This window comes from Alosa pseudoharengus, unplaced genomic scaffold (genome assembly GCF_046254945.1).
Source record: "Alosa pseudoharengus isolate Yale_2024_CS ecotype anadromous, Long Island Sound unplaced genomic scaffold, YU_APseudo_1.1 YU_APseudo_1.1_scf_7, whole genome shotgun sequence".
NCBI lineage: Eukaryota > Metazoa > Chordata > Actinopteri > Clupeiformes > Clupeidae > Alosa > Alosa pseudoharengus.
In genome coordinates, this window is record NW_027468859.1 from 31611434 (window position 1) to 31633933 (window position 22500).

The 22500-nt window shown below is 43.1% G+C and overlaps 3 protein-coding genes across 5 annotated transcripts in view; 1 reads left to right on the forward strand and 2 right to left on the reverse strand.

Moving 5' to 3' along the window:
- itsn2a (intersectin 2a) overlaps positions 1–15450 on the reverse strand; it is a 96318-nt gene extending 80868 nt beyond the window's left edge. For all 3 annotated transcript variants that reach the window (XM_076271741.1, XM_076271742.1, XM_076271738.1), the window contains exon 1: positions 15307–15450. In XM_076271741.1, the coding sequence (XP_076127856.1) occupies positions 15307–15313 (7 nt within the window). In that variant the 5' untranslated portion in view covers positions 15314–15450. The remainder of the gene's footprint in view (positions 1–15306) is intronic.
- A 723-nt stretch (positions 15451–16173) lies between these two features.
- On the reverse strand, positions 16174–19181 carry mrpl19 (mitochondrial ribosomal protein L19). Its single transcript, XM_076271766.1, has 6 exons — positions 19090–19181; positions 18791–18911; positions 18523–18641; positions 18192–18326; positions 17787–17968; positions 16174–17056 (listed from the first exon to the last, which is right to left on the reverse strand). Exons 1-6 carry the CDS (start codon positions 19166–19168, stop codon positions 16835–16837), a joined length of 858 nt encoding a protein of 285 aa, XP_076127881.1. The 5' UTR covers positions 19169–19181; the 3' UTR covers positions 16174–16834.
- Positions 19182–21235: 2054 nt separating this feature from the next.
- Positions 21236–22500, forward strand: part of eva1aa (eva-1 homolog A, regulator of programmed cell death a) — an 82815-nt gene continuing 81550 nt past the window's right edge. The window contains exon 1 of the mRNA XM_076272527.1: positions 21236–21549. Coding sequence (XP_076128642.1) covers positions 21441–21549 — 109 coding nt within the window. The 5' untranslated portion in view covers positions 21236–21440. The remainder of the gene's footprint in view (positions 21550–22500) is intronic.

The following is a 22500-nucleotide window of genomic DNA, read 5'->3' on the forward strand; positions in this document are numbered from 1 at the left end:
TACTGTTCGTTCTCTCTATCTCTACATTGGTTTCAGTACTAGGACACGGAACAAGAGTTCCATTACCCCGAGCACCTGGCTGAGGGCATGATTGCAGGGCTTGAGAGAGAATTTCTGCTGCAGATGTCGCTCTCTCTCTCTCCCTCTCCTCTCTCCCTCTCTCTTCTCTCTCTCCCTCTCTCTCCCCCTTTCTCTCCTCTCTCTCTCTCTCTCTCTCTGTGACTAAAGCCACATCACAGCAGCCATCTCTAGATAGGGGTGACGGTGTTCCTTTGACATATTTGCCAAATCGTTTTGATAACAGAAAAAAACAAACAAGCAGAACAGCAGTCAGGTTTTCTTGTGCTTTGAAGTGTGAGTCTGGTCACGCCTCGTTTTCTCCAGCGAGATGACACATCAGAAGAGGATGACAAGAAAGAGGGAGAGAAGAAGAGAAGAAGAGAGATAAAAGAGAGGGAAAATAGAGGGCGATACACAGAGAGGTGGAAAAAAGGCAGTCAGAGAGATACGGGAGAAAAGAGAGAATCAGAGAGGGTGAAAGAGATCAGGTGTAAGAAGAGAGAAACAGACAAAGCACTGCAGAAAACAAAGAGTTGGAAACATAGACTGCAAGAGAGATAGAAACTACGGCAACATCCACTTGTTCCATTTGTCGTTGTTAGTTACGTTTGCGCCTCTCATCTATACTACTTCAGCGTTTTCAAGCTTCTGAAATGGAATGATTTAAAAATGCTGTTTAGCCCCATGTTCATTTGAAAATTCCGGCTTCGCATTTTAATGTGGACAACTAAACCTGCAAACATCTAAACATGATGAAATAGAAACCCCATGTTCACTTCCTGATTGGACCTTGTCAGTCCGAAGTTTCTTGACTCTCCATGACTCTCTTCGACCACTACGAGCCTGCCAGAGGTGAATTCTGCATTTTAAAATGCTGGCAATTGCGTGAATGGTCATGGAATCTGTGCAAATGGTCATGTGATCTGTGCAAATGGTCATGTGATCTGTGCTTCAGGTGATCCCCCCCCCCAAGATTTCGGAATTAACAAAGTTTTAAAATTAAAAGGAAAAAAATGGAATACTGTGGATGTAGCCAAAGCAGACAAAGAAGAGAAAAAAGTGAGGGAGTGAGGGAGATGTAGAAAAGAAAAGTGAAGACAAAGGCGAGAGGGTGTGTGTGTGTGTGTGTGTGCACAAATCCTTTGGGCTCCTCTCCAGCCATTAATGCATCACTTGAGGCCTGCAGAAGTCTAAAATGAGAGGAGAAGCAGAGAGGAGAGAGGAAGGGGGGGGGGGGGGTATCCAACCCTATAGATGTGAAGTGTGTCTGAGTTTCTGCCAGCTTGCCTGAGTTATTAACCGCTGGAGCGCAAAATGGAGTTTCAAAATCAGATACCACCAGAATATCTGAGCTCTATGCTTTTTCGAGAGAGAGAGAGAGAGAGAGAGAGAGAGAGAGAGAGAGAGAGATTGTGTGCGAGCCTGAGCCAGAGAGAAAGAGACAGAGAGAGAGAAAGAGAGAGAGAGAGATGGAGAGAGAGAGACTATGTATTCCTAGAAGGTTTGGGTTTTCATTACACCTTAATCCCACCCTCATATCGGTTGTGTATGTGTGTGTGTGTGTGTGTGTGTGTGTGTGTGTGTGTACACACGTGCATTCACAACATGTACAGAAACACAGAAACACACATAGACACACACACACACACACACACACACACACACACACACAGACATTTCACTGCATAGCCATTTGCATTTCATTAAAGGGTGGCTTGAGACGTTTACAGATGCGGTTGGCTGCGTGACAGGGGAATGTTTGTGTGTACATCTGAGTGTGTCCGTAACCCACACAAACAGGTGCCGCTGAATGAGTGTCTATGTGAGGGTCTGTGTCAGAACAACAATTCTCCTGTGGACCTCCCGTATTTATGGAGCAAGGGGAAGTGGCTGAGATATAATCCCAGCCTGCCAAGTGAAAGGGAAGAGAGTCAGCCTCGGAGAAAGGAGGATCAGTGTGTTGGAGATTGGCCATCATCCAAGACTTGCTCATGGACAGCGAGAATCCAACCTCTGATACTTTGAGAATCAACGAGAAGGAAAAGGAGTACAGAGATGATCCAGGCTCACCTTATTCCTGTCAAACATAGACACACAACGACATTGCACAGCTGTGTGTAACTCAAACCCAGACATAAACCGTACTGAAAGACACGAGGCATCTGGACCAGAGAGGAACACAGGAGCTTAGCATCACTACTGCTGCTGATGGAAATGAGCAGGAGAGCAGGAGCAGGAGAAACAACACACACACAAACAAACAAACACACACACAGACAAACACAAACAAACAAACAAACAATCAAACAAACACACACAAAACAAAGAAACAAACACAAACAAACAATCAAACAAATAAACACACAAACAAACAAACAAACCATTTGAATCTACTAAACTAAACTGATCACTGGGACTGACCTTGATAATGACCAAATAATATTTAACATTCATAGATCATTCCGTATCAAAACCTGCGAAATGTTTTTGCTCAATTCTAATGTTTTCATTTTCTTTGGCCTTGGATTTTTTACTCTAAAAAGGCTTTATCTTGGGAGCCATGTTTGGACATTGATATCTCTTGATAAAAAAATATTATTCCTAGCCTGCCCAAACTTTGTAGGGTGCACAACAAACATATTCACTGTATGACTCAAACATTAGAAGTTGGTATACATGCCCAATGTTTTCATACAAGGCCCTATATTCTGAACAAAGAGCAAAAAAAGTAATATTTGAGGGTATTATAAACTCATTTTATATATATCCATCAATCAGTATTTTGTCTGCAAATACAATATTTTAATGTTGTGCCAATGTCACCAGCATATGATCATGGAAAAACTAAGGATAAAACTACTGTAGGTGTTGTCGCATTTTTGAGGTAATTTTCATAGGACAAAAATGGTACGTGGGGTAGGTAGTATGCTGTTCATTTTACTTCATCCCCTCCAAACCTGGCTCTCAACACCAAGAAGACCAAAGAGCTCATTGTGGACTTCAGGAAGTTTAAAGCTAAAGGTAGAGCGTGTCACCAGCTTCAAATTTCTGGGTGTCCACATCTCTGAGGACCTTTCTTGGACCCTCAACACCTCTACCCTGATCAAGAAGGCTGACCAGCGTCTCTTCTTCCTGACGAGACTAAAGAAGGTCCACCCGTCTCTTCAGAACCTGGTGAACTTCAACCGCTGCACCATCAAGAGCATCCTCACCAACTATGTCACAGTATGGTATGGCAACTGCTCTACAACCAGAAAGCACTGCAGAGGATGGTGAAAACTGCCCAACGCATCACCGGTTCCTACTCCCCTCCATCGAGGCCATCCAGGGCAAACGATGCTTGTGTAAGGTGCGCAGCATCATCAAACACTGTTCTCACCCCAACCACAGACTGTTCCCCCTACTCCCCTCCGGGAGGCGTTACAGGTCTCTCCACACCCAAACCAGCAGGTTCAGAGGAAGCTTCATCCCTGCGACTGTCACTCTACTGAACTCCCAACTAAATTGTATCTAATCTAATCTAATCTAATCTAGTAGGAAACTTAAAAATTGATATGGAAATAGTTAAATGATTAATCATTAAGTGTACAATGTTGTACCATGTTTCCTTCATAGATACAGTAGATACACTTATTCTAGGAACTCTATCTTGTTCCTATATAATCACATGATACAACACTGACACTTTGTACTGTAAATGTCCATACATTAAACTACTTATGTAAATGTTCAAGTTCCTACAAGCTATACCACACAACCCATTTTACTCTTTTGGAAATGATGGAAAAATGCAACCTTCCCTTAGCCTAGAAATCTAGGCGCACCCTAGCGGCAGCAAATTACATTTGCTGCCAGGGCTAGTCTAGCAACTCTCCGTTGGCTTGTGAGCTCCAGAAATCAAAACTCAATCAGGCCAATCAAATCGTGTATAGAGTCATTAGGTGGGCTTAACATAATGATTGATGGCAGAGTTGCAACGGTTTGGCTTGAATTCCCTGCTACTTGACAACAAATAAGATGGATGTTGCTGTTGGCGAACAGTGTGACACGAGTTAAGCTTTTATTAAGTTGGCAAACGTTTGAACTAGCCAACTAGCTCCGCTGGTGGGAAACGCATGGGACTCATAGCGCTGCCGCTGTCCTATTGCGTGCAGAGGGAATTTGAAAGACAACTGAATATCCCGCCCCTCGGACTAAGCACTGCGAACGGTGAGTGCCCAGACCCTACATCTTAATGTGGGTCTGGCTCGTCAGGCTAACCTTCCCTTGTTATATCTTATGTTGTCATGCTCATTAAATATGGAGAACTCAAATATTAGCACACCTTTAATACAAATACTGTGTTTGAAGAAAATATAATGATTGATTCCACATGTGTCCAAAAAAAACCCAATATGACTCTATTTACACTTTGCTTCCAAATCTAGGGCTTTGAGCATGGCATACAAACTTCTAATGGTTCAGTCATACTGAGAACATGTTTGTCTTCCACCCTGGGATAATGCCAAATCATGCCCAACATTGGTTCTCAGACAATGTGTTTTTCAGGCTGTTTTAACTAATATCAAGGGCTGAAAAAAAATATATAGATATAAATATTTTACAGGCCTTGGTTTTCTCAATCATGTTATAGACAGGTTGAACCAAATCTGAGATGGTGCAGCAACAACCTTAACTGATTTGACATGGAATGACCTCATGACAATAACAATAGTCCAGAAAGTCTTGCAAAAATTGAGAGACTAGGGACATCATTACTGAGAAAGAGGATTCTAAACTGATACCATCTCAGCCGCATATAATCTCATAGTCTCATATGCACCAAAGCGTTCAGCACACCCACTGCTGTCCCACATCTGATTTACCACAGTTGTTTGGTGGCCAAAAAGCACTCCGTCCCTGTGTCTACAGGGTGAACTGACTGACCCCTGCCACAGGTCACAGTAGCACAGCAATTAGCGCGATGCTAACTCTCAGCCGTGGGAACATGGTGTGACTGAGCGCACCGCTACTGTATCACTGTGGCCTACTTGTTTGTGGGGGCCTGGATTCTAGTCCCCAGTGGTCAGACAGCTGTGCTGTCCAAACCCATGGTGTTTGACGAGGGAGGTGTATGTATGCAAAGGAGATGTCGTCTGCATTCAGGTTGAAGTGCTAGAAGCCTGGAGGTCAGCCAGGAGGAAGCTGTAGTGTGTGCTGGACTCACAGCATCTGGAGAGAGCTGTGCCACACATCACAGAAATCCACTATACACACAGAGGCACATACTATAAAAGATAAAAAATAAAATCTCCATCTGACCACAGACACTTCTCAGTACATCTCAGCAAGTACATTTCTATAAGTGGACTACTGTATTTTCCAGTGTGTGTGTGTGTGTGTGTGTGTGTGTGTGAGTGACAGAGAGAGTCTCACTGTGTGCATAGTGTATTATGTATCTAATATCAATTCTTTCTCTGAGAGTGTGGATGCAATTACAGAGAGTAATGAAGCTTAGTTATGAGGCAGAAAGAATATCTAAAGCCACACAAACACACTACTCTCTCTCTCTCTCTCTCTCTCACACACGCGCACACACACACACACGAGAGCACATAGCACCATTGAGGCAGTAAATGAAGTTCAGGGAAAGGGGATGAAATTGTAAAAAACATGATTAAGGGATTCAAGAGAAGTAAGACGGAAAAGTGTATCTGGATCTTGAAAAACAAGGGCTGTGTCTCAAAACGCACACTTCCATCAGTACACTGCTAGTTTGCACTGAGCGCTTCACTTACTTACGTTGTGCCCACCTTTAGATGGTTAGTATTGTCCCAATATCTGCACTATATACTTAAAGGTGCTCTAAGTGATGCCACGTTCTTTAGGCTAAAACATTTTATGTCACTTACTGCAAGCAGTGTTGCCACAGTTACCTTGAAAAAGTAATCTGATTACTCCTTTAAAAAGTAACTTAGTTACTTTACTGATTACTTGATTTTAAAAGTAACTATGTTAGATTACATGTTACTTTATTAGTTACTTTCAGCAGCTGCCGACAACACCCCCAACGCCTCAACATAAAAATGATAACCGGTTTTGCCAATACTCACTATACTGGAAGTGCATTTTAACAGCAATGTATAGCAGACATCCCAACCTAACCTACTTAGATACTGAAATTCAGATGTTTGTTCAATAATGTCTAAGTACACCAAATAAGGAAGGCCTATTGATAGAAATTGTTATAGTAAAATATGTAGATTTTTTTTCATGTAGCCTTGGCAACTAGCCATCTTGTAGCCTATAGGCCTGAGTAATATGCAAATGAAATTACACTTGTTAAACTCACCTCAACAAGTCTTTTGCAATCATTTAACCTGCCGTGAGCAATGCTAAAGCTGCTGTTACAAACAGTGCAGTGTGCAAGATTATCATTATGTTTTAATCTTTTAAGACAATTGGATACACTTTTGTGTAGTCTGATGTGAAATGGGTCTTAAATCTTCCTTTTTGAGGGGCACTGACGCTGCCATGACGCTTCTGTTCCTAGTTACACTGACTGAACTGATTAATTATGTTTGGGAGAAAAGAGATATAAGCACTTACACTGAAAACGGATTGGTTGATTTAGCAAAACAGACCAGGATGCTCTCTGTCTTGGATGAGCTTCAGGCACAAACGCACCACTCCTCTCTCTCTCCCTCTCCGTTGTGTGCGCATTAAGCTATGCACACGCGATTTGAAGCAAAGATTCTAGAATCTTTGATTTGAAGTCCGGTCTGGCTTGCGTGCTCTTGATCGCTCTAGGTTCCGGGAGATTTTGTGTAATTTGCGGGCGTCAGGAAGCCGCTATCAATATGTGGGAGACTCCCAAAACTTCGGGAGACTTGGGATGTCTAGCTAGACAGCACTTTGTCGTCAGCACAGAATGTACAATGTACCTTAATGTTGTCATGTTTAGCTGACACAAACTCAAAGTAATGACTGATGAAATGTGCATCTCTCTCTCTCCCTCCATTGTTGTTTTCGTTTGTGTCGCTGCACGTGAATTGTCCTCATGCTGAAAACGTAAGCATAGCCTACATGACATTAATAATAAAGACAAGAAGAAAGCAAAGAATATATCTTTTTATTAAGGAAAATGACAAAAATAGTAACGCACAGTAACTTAGATAAGTAACTTTAATCTGATTACTGGTTTGTAAATAGTAGCGCGTTAGATTGTTACTGAAAAAAGTGGTAAAAATAGACTAGTTACTGGCATCACTGACTGCAAGCATCACCTAACCAACTGCTAACTTTCTGTGTCCTGAATACACTGTACACTGACAGCCCAGGCTCCAAAAATGGCAACAAAAACAACCTGGGCAAACCTAGCCCATAAAAACATAACACATTGTTATCTGCACAGCAACAACATCCCCTTTGAACTGCATATTGCTGTAATAACAAGGTAATCAGCCAGAGTGAATGATTGGCTGGTCGGCAGTGTGAATGATGCTCTTGGCTAGTTGGTGTGTGTGCGTGTATCTGTGTATGTGTGTGTGTGTGTGTTTGTGTGTGTGTGTGTGCACACGAGTGATGAGACAGAGTGAAGAGAAAGACAGACCATCTCTGACACTGTAGCAGCTTGACGTGTTACGCACTAGCCTGCTGTCATGGCTGAAGGACCTGCGTGTTATATGAGGTCATCTTTCCCCCTCCACTCCCCATGAGACCGGCCTCAAGCCTTCTCGTAATAGCTTAGATGAAACACAGAGGAGAGGAGGAGAGAAACAGCCATGTCCCGCCACACTCCTGCTGCCAAACTACAACCCCCATTCATCAATAGTCTGCTAATGGCCAGCAAGCAGGACAAGAAAGGGAAACAGAAAGAGAGAGAGAGAGAGAGAGAGAAAGAGAGAGAGAAAGAGAGAGAGAGACAGAGAGAGAGGGAGAGAGAGAGACAGAGAGAAAGAGACAGAGAGAAAGAGAGAGAGAGAGAGGAATTTAACATGCGTTTATTCTGTGGTCAGTTCAGTTGGCCTGACTGAGATCCTCCACCCAAAAAGTCTACGGGGATTTAATCGACTCTCAACCGTGACAAAAGCGCTCCATGACAAAGACAGCAAAAAAAAGAGGAGGCAACCTCTGAAAACATGAGTGCAGGGCCCTGCGATCTGACGCAGGATGATTTTCTTGTTAGCTTCCTTCCATTCTCCCAAAGCATGCAGAGATTACATAAATTTGGGCCAGTGCAGTGGGTGGGGTGGCGAAGACCACCAGACACGCCACGTCCCCTGTGACAGCCCAATAGGAAGTGACTGGAATATTTCTTTTTCTCTCTATCTTTCTGCAAAAACCACAGAGAAGGAATTTCAAAAAAGAGAGGCGGACTGAGGAAAAGAAAGAAAGAAAGAAAGAAAGAAAGAAAGACAGAAAGAAAGACAGAAAGAAGAATGAAATAAAGACAGAGAAAATGTGAGCAAGAGAAAGAAAGACAGAAAAAAAGATGGGAAACAACCAAGCTGAATGAAAAAAGAGGCAGCAGAGAAGAGAGAAACTCAGAGCCAATGGGGGGGGGGGCAGAGGGAGGGCGGGGGCCGCCGCACAAACCCTCTTTGACTGGTCTCTGATGGACACCTGCGTACGCCGTCCACCCTTAAAAGCGTGCAGAAAAGGGTGCCTGTTCCGACACACTCCCAGCATGCTTTGCGGGCCCGGGGAGTAGAAAGGGGGCTCCTGTCTCCCTGGGAACAGGAAACTGACCCTTTGGTGAAAGCACTTCAGCGCACAAACAACCAATCCCAAAGCTAGAGCGGTTCATCAACATCAGGCGAATTATATCAGAGAACATGACTGCATGGGGAAGCTGGATGCATAGCAGTTCAGGTTTTAGCTAGCCATGCTGTGAAACATCATTCATATTTGCCCTAAAAGAAAACTGTGTGTTATGCTTAACCTAACCTAACCTAACTCGAGAGCAACTGAACCTGTTAGAAAACAGACAATTAAACCTTGTCCCATAATTTAACATTAATGCATCATTAGATCATTGGCTGACTTTTAAGACTGGGCTGATGGAAACCATGGAAAATTCTAAGAGTTGGAAAGAAGTACACCTGTGTATCAGTCTGTGTTCTCCACAATAGTGGCATTCTCAGTGATGCAGCATCCCTTAGGGTGGACTACATGAACATGTGGGTGTGTATGGGTGGACAGATGGATTTGGAAATCAAGAAGCACTAAGAAGCTTGATGTCAGGGATTGGGGTTTCAAGAAGTATGTCAAATATGGAAACAGATGTGTTGTGGCTGTGATGAGCAGAGAGAGAGAGGAAGGGAGGGAAGGATGGAGGAAGCACTGAGGCTAGCAGTAGCCTGATTAGCAAGCCTTTCTCCAGGTAGGTTATGGGCAAGCTGTAATACACAGGAACTGGCAGGTGCTTTCTCTGCTCTCCGTGGCAAATCCTGTGTCATGACAAGACAAAGACCTGGCTACGACTGTGGTGCTGTAGCATGGAGTCAGGTAAGCTGCTTTGGGTCGAGGGGTGTTGTAAAAACGTGCTCCATAGCTGTCGCTCTCACACACAAACCCAGTTAAATCACTGCATTAACAAAGCAGAACTGTTAGTAGCACATGCTGGTGTGTGTGTGTGTGTGGGGGGGGGGGGTCTGGCTCCAGGCTTGACAAAGACACACACACACACGCTTAATTGGATTTTGTGCCTCCATTCAGCTCACTAAACACGGTTCACTCCACCATGTTAGTGCTTCAAATGAACTCACACACACATGCGCGCGCGCGCGCGCACACACACACACACACACACACCTTACATGGTTTATGGGGACAGCAGTGTGTTCCAAAGCCAAAACCTTGGAAGTCAGTGGTAGCAGTCCCACCCAACACAGAGGCAAAGAGTTTGATCTCTCCAGCACCACATGGAATCACTCAGAGGCTTATTTTAGGGCAGCAACACAGATATTTTATCTCTCGGACTTGGTCTTTGTCCCATTCTCACTTCATCTTGTTGCTCTTTCTAACACACACACACACACACACACACACACACACACACACACACACACACACACACTGGCAGGGGTGTGTGTATAGACACACACACACACACACACACACACACACACACACACACACACAACTGGGGCAAAGACTATTCTGTTCTCTCGGGGAGCGGCACTCACATTCAGTGGGATGTGTATAATATCTTTCTGGGTCATCGGACTTTCTTCGTTCTTTCGTTGTTACCTGTGCCCCTCCACCCCCTCTCCACCCCTTTCAGTCTCATTACCATTAGCCATTGAGAGGGTATCACTCATTACTACTCCCCCCCCCCCCAAACCCATCCCCTCCCACACACACAAACACACACTCAGCATTAACTGCTACTCAGGTGGTGAGGCAAATTGGACATTAAGACTGTTTCTTGTTCCTGCCTGAAACCTACGCTAATGGATTTGCATGTAGCTTAGCAAAACAAACAGACCATACTGCCAGTATGGATGAGGGGTACTGCAATGAAGTCTGGTTGTTAGAGAAAAAATTGCCTATCAAGAGTCTTTATAGTTCACCTCACTTAGCATGAGCAATACTACTCATTACATCTGTTCGATGAGATGTATTTCTTTTGTGAATGGTAGGCGTAGGCTGAACAATATGGAGAAAATATCTAATTGCAATTTTTCTGACAGATGTTACGATTGCGATTTGGTTTGCAATATATCTTTTTTGAAAAGTCAAGCTTCAGTTCCATATTCACTGTATAATACATTTACAAATGAGCCTGAAATAGTAGCCTAGTTTAAAATTGGCCAAGTACTTCTGCTTGCCTTTTTTGCTGTACATTTATCATACTGTTGCCTGTGGTGGTTTTTCAAATTGTGGCACACGTTTGCTGTTGCCTCAGGAAGAAGCAACTGATTGACAACGATAGATAGATAGATAGATAGATAGATAGATAGATACTTTATTCATCCCGAGGGAAATTTTAGGCATCCAGTAGCTTATACAACCATAACACAACAAACATACACATATACATTATATATATATATATATATATATATATATATATATTACATAAAAAACACTCACAGAAATGTAAAAATTAAATGCATGTGAAGTGATTACAAAGGTCTGGTATGGACAGCATGTGAAGTGATTACAAAGGTCTGGTATGGACAGCATGTGAAGTGATTCCAAAGGTCTGGTATGCACCTTTGTACCTTTATGTAGCACCTTTGTTTGTGTGTACATCACTTGTCTGTGTAGGCTACATCAATTTATGTTGCACCATAAAAGCTGGGAGCATGGTAAACATCAAGATATACTGTAAAACCACATTTAAAATATGAAGGAGTAACATAACCTTGTCAGGTAAGAATTAATTTTAATGCACTGTGCTTCTGTAACCCTATCTCTGTTTCAAGCTGTCTATTCAGCTGACTTGGGGCAGCCGTGGCCTACTGGTTAGCACTTCGGACCTGTAACTGGAGGGTTGCTGGTTCGAACCCCGACCAGTAGGCACGGCTGAAGTGCCCTTGAGCAAGGCACTTAACCCCTAACTGCTCCCCGAGCGCTGCTGTTGATGCAGGCAGCTCACTGCACCGGGATTAGTGTGTGCTTCACCTCACTGTGTGAACACTGTGTGCTGTGTGTGTTTCAATTCACAGATTGGGATAAATGCAGAGACCAAATTTCCCTCACGGGATCAAAAGAGTATATATACTTATACTTTTCCATTATTAAATAAATTCAATATGCATTAAAAAAGGTTTGAGAGATATCATATTCTGTCCTGAAGTGCACCACTTCACCCTTGCATCTCCTGAGCACTTATCTGTGTTAAGTAATTATTCATACCTCTCGACAGATTCTAGGACATTCTCTACCTTCTCCCTCCTGAATCAATACACTATAATGCCAGGAAATTATCCCAATGGGTCACACATTTTCTTTTCCCCTTGAAGCAGTTTTGTTGCTAGAGACTTTTGCATCGAAACAATCTGGTAGCAATGTAGCCACACAGCCCAGTGAGAACTATCTGAAGCAATGCTGACTGGCTTTTTCCACCTATCGAGAAGTCTCCGCTCTGATACACGCTCCAGATGTTGAACCATTGGAAGCATTTCCACCAAAAAACACAAATCTGGTTTGGAACCAGAAAGGTTGGTTCAGACCTGGCACCTAAAAAAATGTTTTTTTAGTTTATTTCCTGTGAACTGGAGTGGGCCTATATCATTCTAAAGTTCAGTTATGCATGACACACAGTCTGTTGATGACGCATCCTTGATTCTGTTCAAAACTGGTGGAAATGCAGGACGGCTCACTAGATAGCACCAACGTTCAAAGAATTCTGAATGCAACAAATGGTCGAAAAATGTAAGGGCACTAATTTAATGACAGACAAAAGGTCAGTTAATGAAGTGTCTTGTGTAACTAAAGCTATTGTATGGCATTGGGAAGCATGAGGTACTTACCCAATGCCTGTGCTTATAAAATCCTTCTCATGCTATTAAATTAGCAAATAAATGTAGTTACGCAGTAGTTAAGTAAGACGTATGCCTGCACTTGGGCTGTCATTTAAATAAGGGCCCTAACTAAGCATGTGAAGTGTGTAGTGAGATGTATTCAGATTCTATTCATATCTGTCCTTTCTCTAAACTGATTAAACTAGCACTATAGGCTATGATTCCTGATCGGTTGCTTTGTGCTTGGCAACATCCCCCCCCACACACACACACACCATACAGTGGTACCTTTCACACTGAATCACTGAAGGAGCACTGACATGAAGCTGTGTCCAGTCCTGCCTAGTCAGCATACGATTACACAGCACAGGCCCTTTCTGGGACACCACAGACTCATCATCAACAAAACACACCCGCACACATCGGATGACACCTGTCTAGACGTTACGATAACCACCTCTGTCACCAGGAGAGAGTACAGCACAGACAGCAACATCCGTGCAGACGCAGTTGAGCAAAACTGTACTTATTAGAGTTTATCCACCTCTCAAAAGAGTTTATTTACCATGCAGTTGCCACTTTTAACATTAAAAAAATTACACTGTATTATCCACATTCACAATATGTACACTCACCAACACTCTAAGAGCCATTTAATACCATTGGACAATAACCTTCACCACCATAAAACAAGTTGTGAATGCCTTTTTTAAAAATCCGATACTGCATGACGCAGTCCACCTTACCATGATCACCAAATTCATAGTTTACCCACCTCTTATTTTACCACTATACACCCCTGGTTAGAACTGTTTAGTGTCCACACACACAGAGCTCTCTCTCTCTCTCTCTCTCACACTCACTCACACACAAACACTCTCTCACACACACACACAGAGCTCTCTCGCTCTCACTCACTCACTCACACACAAACACACTCTCTCTCTCACACACATACACACACACAGCTAATGTGTTGGTAGCAGAAAGACAAATATTTGCAGGGCCCCACCATTGACAAGGTGACACGAAACAAAATAAACTGAGGGCTGCTTTACCACGAACTGACAGATATCACATCCACTCTGTGGACAGGTGTTACTGCTTGATATCCACTAGATGATGACTCAAAGACAAACTGCCCTCAATGTATCTGGTCATAACACAGAGTTGATCACACAGGTGCAGTGTCTTTTAAGTGACAGCATATCTTCATTCACTTGATACAACAATAGACATATCCGCCCTATCATTGTTTTACCAACCCTTTGATAACAGACTAGTGGTGTGCAGGTCAGCAAGTAACGACTTACCTCCAACAGCCTTTAAAACGCTGTATGCCCCAGATTCGAGCATGCAGTTCTATAGAAAAGGGTGAATAGCAAGCCAGTCAACTCCGCTGCATCAAATACAGCGTGACACTAAAGCCCTCCTTACACTGACAGACTTTGGAAAGATTTGCAAAGATTTAGAAAAGATTTTTGAAAGACTACAGTCTCAGACCCTCTCACATCTAAAGACAAGTAGTAGAGGTTTTAAGTCACAGACTATGGTTTTGCAATGACTAGGGATCTTGCAGGGTCACTTACAAGACTGCAACTAGATTCCTTTAAATTATTACCCATCGTGCAATAGATAAACAGGAACTGAAATGATAGCCTACTAAACTCAAAGTTGTATTTTCGTGTTTCTGCAGCATTGTTTAATGCGTGACATCCCTAACCGATATAGAGTTGTTCTGTCACGTGGAAGAGCCGACTAAATATGTATAAGAAATGACAAATATTGTAAGAATAACAAATAATTATAGGCTACAGCTGAAAACAGGCCAAAATCGTACAATGTAAGGCCGCCATTATTTGCAATGGTTTCTGTCACCCAAGATTCGAGAGTAGCATAGACTGTAAAAAAAAGGTAATTAGCTTACTCATACGTGTGACACAATTAGGCGCACGCTTAATTAGAGTGAGGCCATGCAGGATAATGCAAAGAAAGTAATCTGGACACTTCCGCTGCAATGTCAACTAAAGCAAGTGCACGCCCGACCGCAGGTGCGTCCCCGAATATGAAAGATATCGGGTCGGGTGAGACCACATAGGAATGGAAGCCAAGCTCTAATTGTTTGTACAAACACATCACACAGTAGATAGCCTCCTTACACCGCTAGTACAGGCTACAAGTAGGACTGAACGTGTAGGGTATGCTTGGACAACTCATTGTAAACAGCTTCCGTGCGCAAATGACGTCTGGACAATTTGCGTCTAAGTGACAATTCTCACGCTTGTTGACAGTGAAGAAGCCTAGAAAAAAAAATTGAAAGGCCCTCAAGAAGAATACACATCTATCTACAATTTCAAAGCGCATTACATGTGCACAATGCATTTCGGAACACCCTCGCTCTTGGCGGAGGTCTAGCATTTCAACACATTGTGGAAGAGACCAGCTGAGAGAAGGTGAAACAGTATATTTAGTTGCACCTAAACTTCCCGACCCGTCTAACGGGTTTTGGGTTTTAACCCATCATTCTACAAAAATAACCACTTTTGTCCTGTTATTGTTGGTGCACAATGTGTCGACCTTTTGGTTCCAAAGTGCCCTTTACGAACATCGTTATAATTTCTTCCCGGCGGACAAGTTTTCCCCCTAGTAGTCATCAGTAATAATGCTTTGGAGAACATCAAGTGATGCATGTTAATTAGAAGCACTGCACTCGGACCAATCATTAGCCTAGTCTAGAACTGGCATATTAGGTCAGTTTTCACTAGGCTAGTTTTCTGCCGTGTGTTCTTACCGTGCATGGAGACAATAGACAGAATTCCCGAGGTCACCGGTTTAATCAACCAGACCGTGGCGATAATATCCTTCAGCGCTAAAGAATCTGCACCTTTGTTACACCGTGATGCGCTTCCCAGCCCGGGCTAGTGTACTACCTGGAGCAGATTGCGGTGAATGCGGCGCCCCGGCTATCCACAAGTGACACTGTTGACGTCATTACACCAGCGAGAGAGGCGGGGATACTGAGATTGTGCATAAAATGAGCGGCTGGAACAGGCTACTCACCGTTACTGATGTGAATGCTCGGCTCCCTGGGTGTCGTACTCGTAGCCTACACATGTCGGTTGCTGCTGATCTCTTAATAATTAGAAAGGAGGGAGCTATATGTAGGCCTAGGCCATGTGTTTGGTTAGCCTCTTTACAATGCGTCAATGTCACTTTTTCATTACAACATATGGCACTCAAACGCACTTCAGCCTAATATATCTCGGCGTTTCGTCCTCTCAGCAGTATGTGATCACCGAAGATGGACAGGTCTCTCCAAATTCGCACTTTTCTTAAATAATGCTGGTCCACATGGCAAGAACAGTCACTGGCAAAGTCACCTACGTATAGCCAATGCCTACTCCATTCGTGAAGGGTTGATATAACATTGGACATTGTGTTCAATAGCTTATTAAGTTATTACTGTAGCCTACTGTAGCCTTGCTATTACTGTTTTGTCAAAGACGTGAGCGCTTCTTTCGCACCAGGACAAAGGCGTAATCGTGTTCTTTATAGATTGTCTGCTGCCACCTACTGTCTCTGAGACGCAATTAAATGTCCTGCTTCACTACTCCATCTCTGCAGTCTTCTTATTTAAATGCTACAATAACAATGATGGTGATCTTAAAAGGGGTACATGGTTTAATTGAACAGCCTTTTTGTCAAGAGCCAACATATATAAACAATGCTTACATAACATTAAAAAGCCCAACAACAACCACTCATACCCAACCAGACAGTGCTAAACGCACTCTGACCCACACCTTAAGTGAAAACCCTGACCAAACCACACAATTCTCTAATTCAATTTCAAAGCTCCATGTGAGGCTGCTGAAACAACTCGTAGTATATTTACAAATCACAGGACAGGTAAAGGTTGTTTTTTTGAATGTTAAGCATTGGCAGCTGTTAGAACAATGACCAGACATTAGTCCATTTTAAATGAGTGTATTAGGATGGAGACACATCTTTTAAATATAAAGCAGTTTTGGTTTCTTCACCACACAGGCAGAGAAAATGGCGCACACAACAATCACTGCTGTAATCAATTCAGTAATCAATAATCAATAATCACTGCTCATACAGTAATCCATAATCAATAATCACTGCTCCACACAGCTGATGGGTCCGTCCCCTGCTGTCTTCACTCCCAAAGCTTGGTCATTCCCGACGCCCCTGTCGCTGGACCCCTGTGACACTTTCAGTTCAGTCTGTCCATCAGTCCACCCTTCCTCCCTCCCCGTGGGGGGGGGGGGGGGGGGGGGGGGTGGGGCGTGGGATCACTTGCTGAGCTCAGCCTGCACCTCCTTGTAGATGGCCTCCTCCAGCTGGGCAGTGTCGTGGTGCCTCATCATGTCGAACTCCAGCCAGGGCTGCGCCCACTTCTGAGCATGCTCCATCTGCTCAGGGGTCAGGCAGAGGTCAAAGCGAATGCCCTGGAAGTTGAACTTTGGCCTCTCCCAGCGCTTGGACCATGGCTTTGGCTTCATCCGAACTTTGACCTTGCAGTTCAAGAATAAACACATACACACGCGTACATCCGTCCACACACACACAAAAAGTTTTCACTTAGCTGTTTAAAAACAAAAGGTAGAGGCAATTACACTGTTTGTATACAACTAGCAGGTGGAAATTACCAGTACTTCTAACTGACTTATATCAGTGGCAAAATCTACCAGCTGTTGAATACCACATTCATTTCCAATAATTTCCAAATAAGTTTTTCTTCTAGCCTGGCTGAACCCAGACAACCCTGTTACAGGGTTCCCATTCTTCCATCCCACATGTTACAAACACAATTGCCTGATATTCCATGACTTTTACCCAAAAAAATGATCCCTCCCTCCTGTGCAATTGAAACTCTCCTAAACGTGCATCTCGTCTGTGATTGGCTGGAACAGTTTGTTATGTGTTTATGGTCCAGGCTGGACCAAGTTTTTGTTGGCGTTTTTGGAACCTGTGCGGTCCACAGAGACCGTGCTTTTTTACAGTGTATTCAGGGCACAGGCAGCTAGCGGATGGTGATGTGATATTTGCTGTATGTGACAAAAAATGTTTAGCCGTGTAACATCGCTTAGAGCACCTTTAAGCGATATGGACTATGTATATTTGTATTTTCTTTAACTTTAGTTTACAAGCAAAATGGGGCAATACCAAAAAATATTTAGTAATAGTTTAATGCTGATTACGCCTCTTGGAAATTGGATGTGTGTGTGTCTGTGTATAACTCACAGTATTGATGGGAACATCTGCAGTGGGATTATGGGGTGCAGGCTTCATGTCAAAGTCGAAAGTGCTATACTCTGGGAGAGCATCGCGTAGGTACATTAGGTTCTCATCCAGCCTCTTCTCTAGCTTCAGCACTTCAATGGCTTGGATGCGCGGACTGTACATCTCATAGCAGATCTCTACACCTGAAATAGCAGAGGGCAACACAATCAGAAATCTACATGTAAACATCCAACACACACCTGCACACTGTCAAGAGTGTAAAAACTGGGCTTTGAATAATATCACACCACTTAAAATAGTCACAATGCCAGCAAACAATTTGTTAACGTTAGCTTCTTGCATATGATAAGGAAATAGAAACAGTACAAATTTAAGGAATCGTTTTAGGAGAGTACAGGGCAGTACCTTGTCCATCAATGATGTTCCTAAGGATGAATGTGGCTCCTAGCCCGCTGCCTTTTCTCTGCGTGCATATACCCACAAAGCGATTCGTTTTCCCGTTGGCATATGGGTCCTTCATGGACACTGCCAATATGCTTCCTGTGGCAAGATTGCAACATGTCATCTGCTACAACAGTGCACAGTGGCACAACAGAAAATGAACAACGCTCACAGTTGTGTGTGTAAATAAATAAATAAATAAATAAATAAATAAATAAATAAAAATAAAGCAAAGCTGGTCAAGAGGCAGTACTCAGTCGTTATGTCAAGGCGTTAACGTAAAACGAGCTCTTACCAACATAAAATTCAGGGATATTGAGTACTTTACGCCTCTGGACCATATCCTTCCTCTCAACAACGAACTTCAGGCCGCTGGTGCGAGAACGTGGAGCGATGAATTCAGGGCTAAGAAACCTGGAATGGAAGTCGGGAAGGTCGAGAAGCTTGATAATACGTCAAGTAACTTGAGAGGACATAGATGTTGGAGCGCTGAAGCTGTGAGTTAGCTAATTGACTGACAGTCAGGTAATAGCTAACGTTATAAGCTATACCGTGAGTATTACCGTCGTAATGAAGCTTCGGATTGTGTTTTGTCAACAATAACTGGTTTAGGTGGTGGGGTGAATTTAGGTGGTCGACCATCTCCTCCCGCAGCAAGGTGGGGCAGCGACGTTGAGATAAAACCTTGAAAAAGAAAGGCAGTATAACTCACCAAGTAACTTAACATTAACCTGTGTAGCTAACGTTTGGGAAGACAAGCACAGTTACAGCTAGACCTAACACATCACCACGTTTGTAAGGGCACAGTAACATTAAATCGCCATTCGTTCACCAGTAAAGTGGGAAATTATAACCAACTTACGTTCATTTTGATGCTGAATTTGTCTTAAGGTCCTTACTAAACAGAGGACCTCTGCAGCCCTCCGTGTACAAGCAGCCATGTTTCAATAGCGCATAACCTTCTCTGGTCGTCACATGTGACAACCACATCGAACTACGGAAGCTGCACGGATCCAGATCGCGAATTAAAACCAGACCATGCTGTTTACAAGTTTGTCCACAAGATGTCACAAGAGGCTCCTTTTTATGTTCACAGGCTCCGACGACAGATCCAGGACGACTACAATTTGACATACGGGCATAATGAAAGAAGGCTGTATTGAGAATAGTGCTATTTAATGTGAAATGTATTATAATGTGTGTGTATATATATATATATATATATGGGCTATAGCTATATGCTATAGGTTACTTTGCTTAGCCTACTATTTCATCCTGCTAACTGGCACTATTGTGGGCAGCCGTGGCCCACTGGTTAGCACTCTGGACTTGTAACCGTCGGGTTGCCAGTTCGAGCCCCGACCAGTGGGCCGCGGCTGAAGTGCCCTTGAGCAAGGCACCTTACCCCTCACTGCTCCCCGAGCGCCGTCGTTGTAACAGGCAGCTCACTGGGCCGGGATTAGTGTGTGCTTCACCTCACTGTGTGTTCACTGTGTGTTCACTGTGTGCTGTTTGTGTTTCACTAATTCACCGATTGAGTTAAATGCAGAGACCAAATTTCCCTCACGGGATCAAAAAGCATACTATATACTATACTTAAATGTGTCCGGGATGCTTTGGGAGAGGATGTTGATGACAACGACGACGACGATGATGAAAACAAACAACAAAACATAAACCACAGAAAGTAGAGAGAAACTCTGATAGATTCAGATGTCCCACAAGGGTCCCTGTGATATCAATGATGAAAAAAGGACAACATCATAATGATGAAATGTGATATGAGTTTTACAAGGCACTGAAATTATATTCCTACTTTAAACTCAACCATATTCTAAAATATTAACAACACGAAACCTCAGATTGATGTGGCTCCTAGGGTTATCATTCAGTGTTAGTGATAAGAGATGTGTGTGTGTGTGTGTGTGTGTGTGTGTGCAGAGGTGAAGTAGGCTACACAATTCCTTTACTCAGTGAAAGTAGGCTGCACCTTGTGAAATATTACTCCAATACAAGTGAAAGTTGCTATGTCAGAAGTTGAAGTACAAAAGTATTTGCATTTAGAAATACTTAAGTATTCAGAAGTACAATAATTTCTCCTTTTAATGTATTGTAATGTAATGTTTATTTGGCCATTAATAGGGTATACATCCTTTGGTTGGTCATAGGACTTGAACAGACAGTGTTCCTTACATCCAACAAATACATTTTACCTATTTTCATAACTTTGCAATTGTTCAAATGGATCCAATAATATAGTTTAAATAATTGTTCATTCTCTGTTCACAAATCTAAAACATTTTCACTGCCGGATACAAAACCAGATAACTTCATTATGAGTAGATTATTTGTCTTTAATGATGTGCTAAAGACGTATATCAGGTGTCAGGTGATTGTCTTGTTTCATTCCAATTTTACAATGATCATGGAGGATAGCCTGGTTAACACTTCTCAAATCTCAATTGCTTTCAGGTTTGTCTGGGTTCTCCCAGGCTACATGGATGTTCTGATGAAGAATCTGTTGTCACCATCATTACCACAGCCAATTCAGCCAAGTTCAAATTGAACTATTGAAAAAATGAACTTCAAGATGGTCTATCGCATTATTGCATTTAAAGAATCAAATGTGGTTAAAAGTAACGAGTAGGCTATGTCATGCTCATATATCAAATGTAGTGGAGTCAAAAGTAGTAAGTAAAAGTCAAAAGTATCCAAAAATATTAATACTCAAGTGAAGTACAGATACTCAAAAAATACTGTCCACCCCTGTGTGTGTGTGTGTGTGTGTGGGGGGGCCGTAGAAAATGATGGAGGAGGAGACTTTCATAGCTGTGGCACACAAGACACAGAATACTGCCCCTATAATGCGCGTGCAACTGGTACTCTGGTCTAGCGTTGAACATCCTCTGTTTGTAAGGTTGTGGTGCCGCGCTAGTGGATTTCCGGGCTTTGGGACCGTGGGGAAACCGTTCCTACAGGTAGAGCGCGCAGCAGCTATTCTACCTCAGTGCGCCTCGCAGACTTCACGGAGTTGTTGTTCATCAAACACTCACCGCGAGCAGCGATGCGGTGACTAATAACTACAAGCCACGGGCCATGGGACCTAGCACACACGGAGTTCTCTTGCGAGTGCGCCGCCAACTATAAGCGGTCGGGTTTCGCCGTCCAATCCGCAGAAAGAGAGGAAACCCCGACTTCCATCACGTTTCAAGGATGTTCTTCCCAGATGTGTCTTTTTCAGCCATAAATTACGCACTAGTGTTGGGATTAATGTGCTTGAGCGTCTTCGCCAACTTCACCAAAAGCTCCGCGGAGTTCTCAGGTCAGTCGCGTGCTTGTCCTCTCTCATCCAGATGTAAGACAGTTGTCACATGTTAAACTTTTTAGAGTAACACCTTGCTGTTACTTTACTTTTGATGTGGTCTGGTTATCGACGATTAAATGACCCTTGTTTGCTTTCAATATGCTTTACCTCGGTTCTCAATGGGAGTAGAGGTAGGCTAGTCTTAACGGGGACTTTATTTTTAAGACAGTTCCCATGCCGTGTTGCAACCTGCAGCCCATTTGTTTCAAGTTCGCCTTCTTTTAATGCGTAAACAAAGGCGTCAAATGTTTCAAGTTCCGTGCCTCGGGCCATCTCTGCAGAAGTTACTGGCTTAGATATGGAGTACTACTCTCTTGTGCATTTGACAAGGGAAGAATGCGTAGTATGCAAGATATCCTATAGCACTATACTCAGTTGACTGTGATGAACCTGCTGCTCTAATCGCCAACACGATATTGTAATATAATAGTAATAATATATTTATACAACGTATTGTAAATGTTCACTTTGTCCTTAAGCTCTACGCATCGGTAGGCTTACCTCGCAATTCCAGACAGAATGTGTGCCTACATCTGCCTACACGTATGACTATTCATCAGTCTAACTTAACGACATTATCGCCTGCTTTCTTTGTATTCCGTAGTTATCAGCTATGCAGCATGTGGAGCGTGGCCTCTGTCTCCTGGGTCTAGCCCCGCCGGAATGGGTAATAAAATCCAAGGCAGAGCTGGCCGCAGTGAATAGGCCCATAATGAGTCCTCTAATAGCCGTGAATGAGAGATAACTACTGCACAGGGGGGCATTAAGAAGGAGTTAAATTAACAGATGTGAGTTTAACAGGGACCTGTTAATGGGTCTGGAGACGCGAGGTGTTAAATGAAAGTTTTCTCCCCCCCTAACAGTCAGGTTTCACACTTTATGGTGAACCTTTATCCAATGCGCTCTTGG

Bases quoted from the DNA above. Each gene is read 5' to 3' on its own strand.
- mrpl19 (XM_076271766.1), bottom strand. From the start codon at position 19,168: ATGGCTGCTTGTACACGGAGGGCTGCAGAGGTCCTCTGTTTAGTAAGG. The intron at 18,912-19,089 runs GTAAGTTGGTTA...TTCTTTTTCAAG, and splicing joins AATTCAGCATCAAAATGAAC to GTTTTATCTCAACGTCGCTG. The intron at 18,327-18,522 runs GTAAGAGCTCGT...ATCTTGCCACAG, and splicing joins TATCCCTGAATTTTATGTTG to GAAGCATATTGGCAGTGTCC.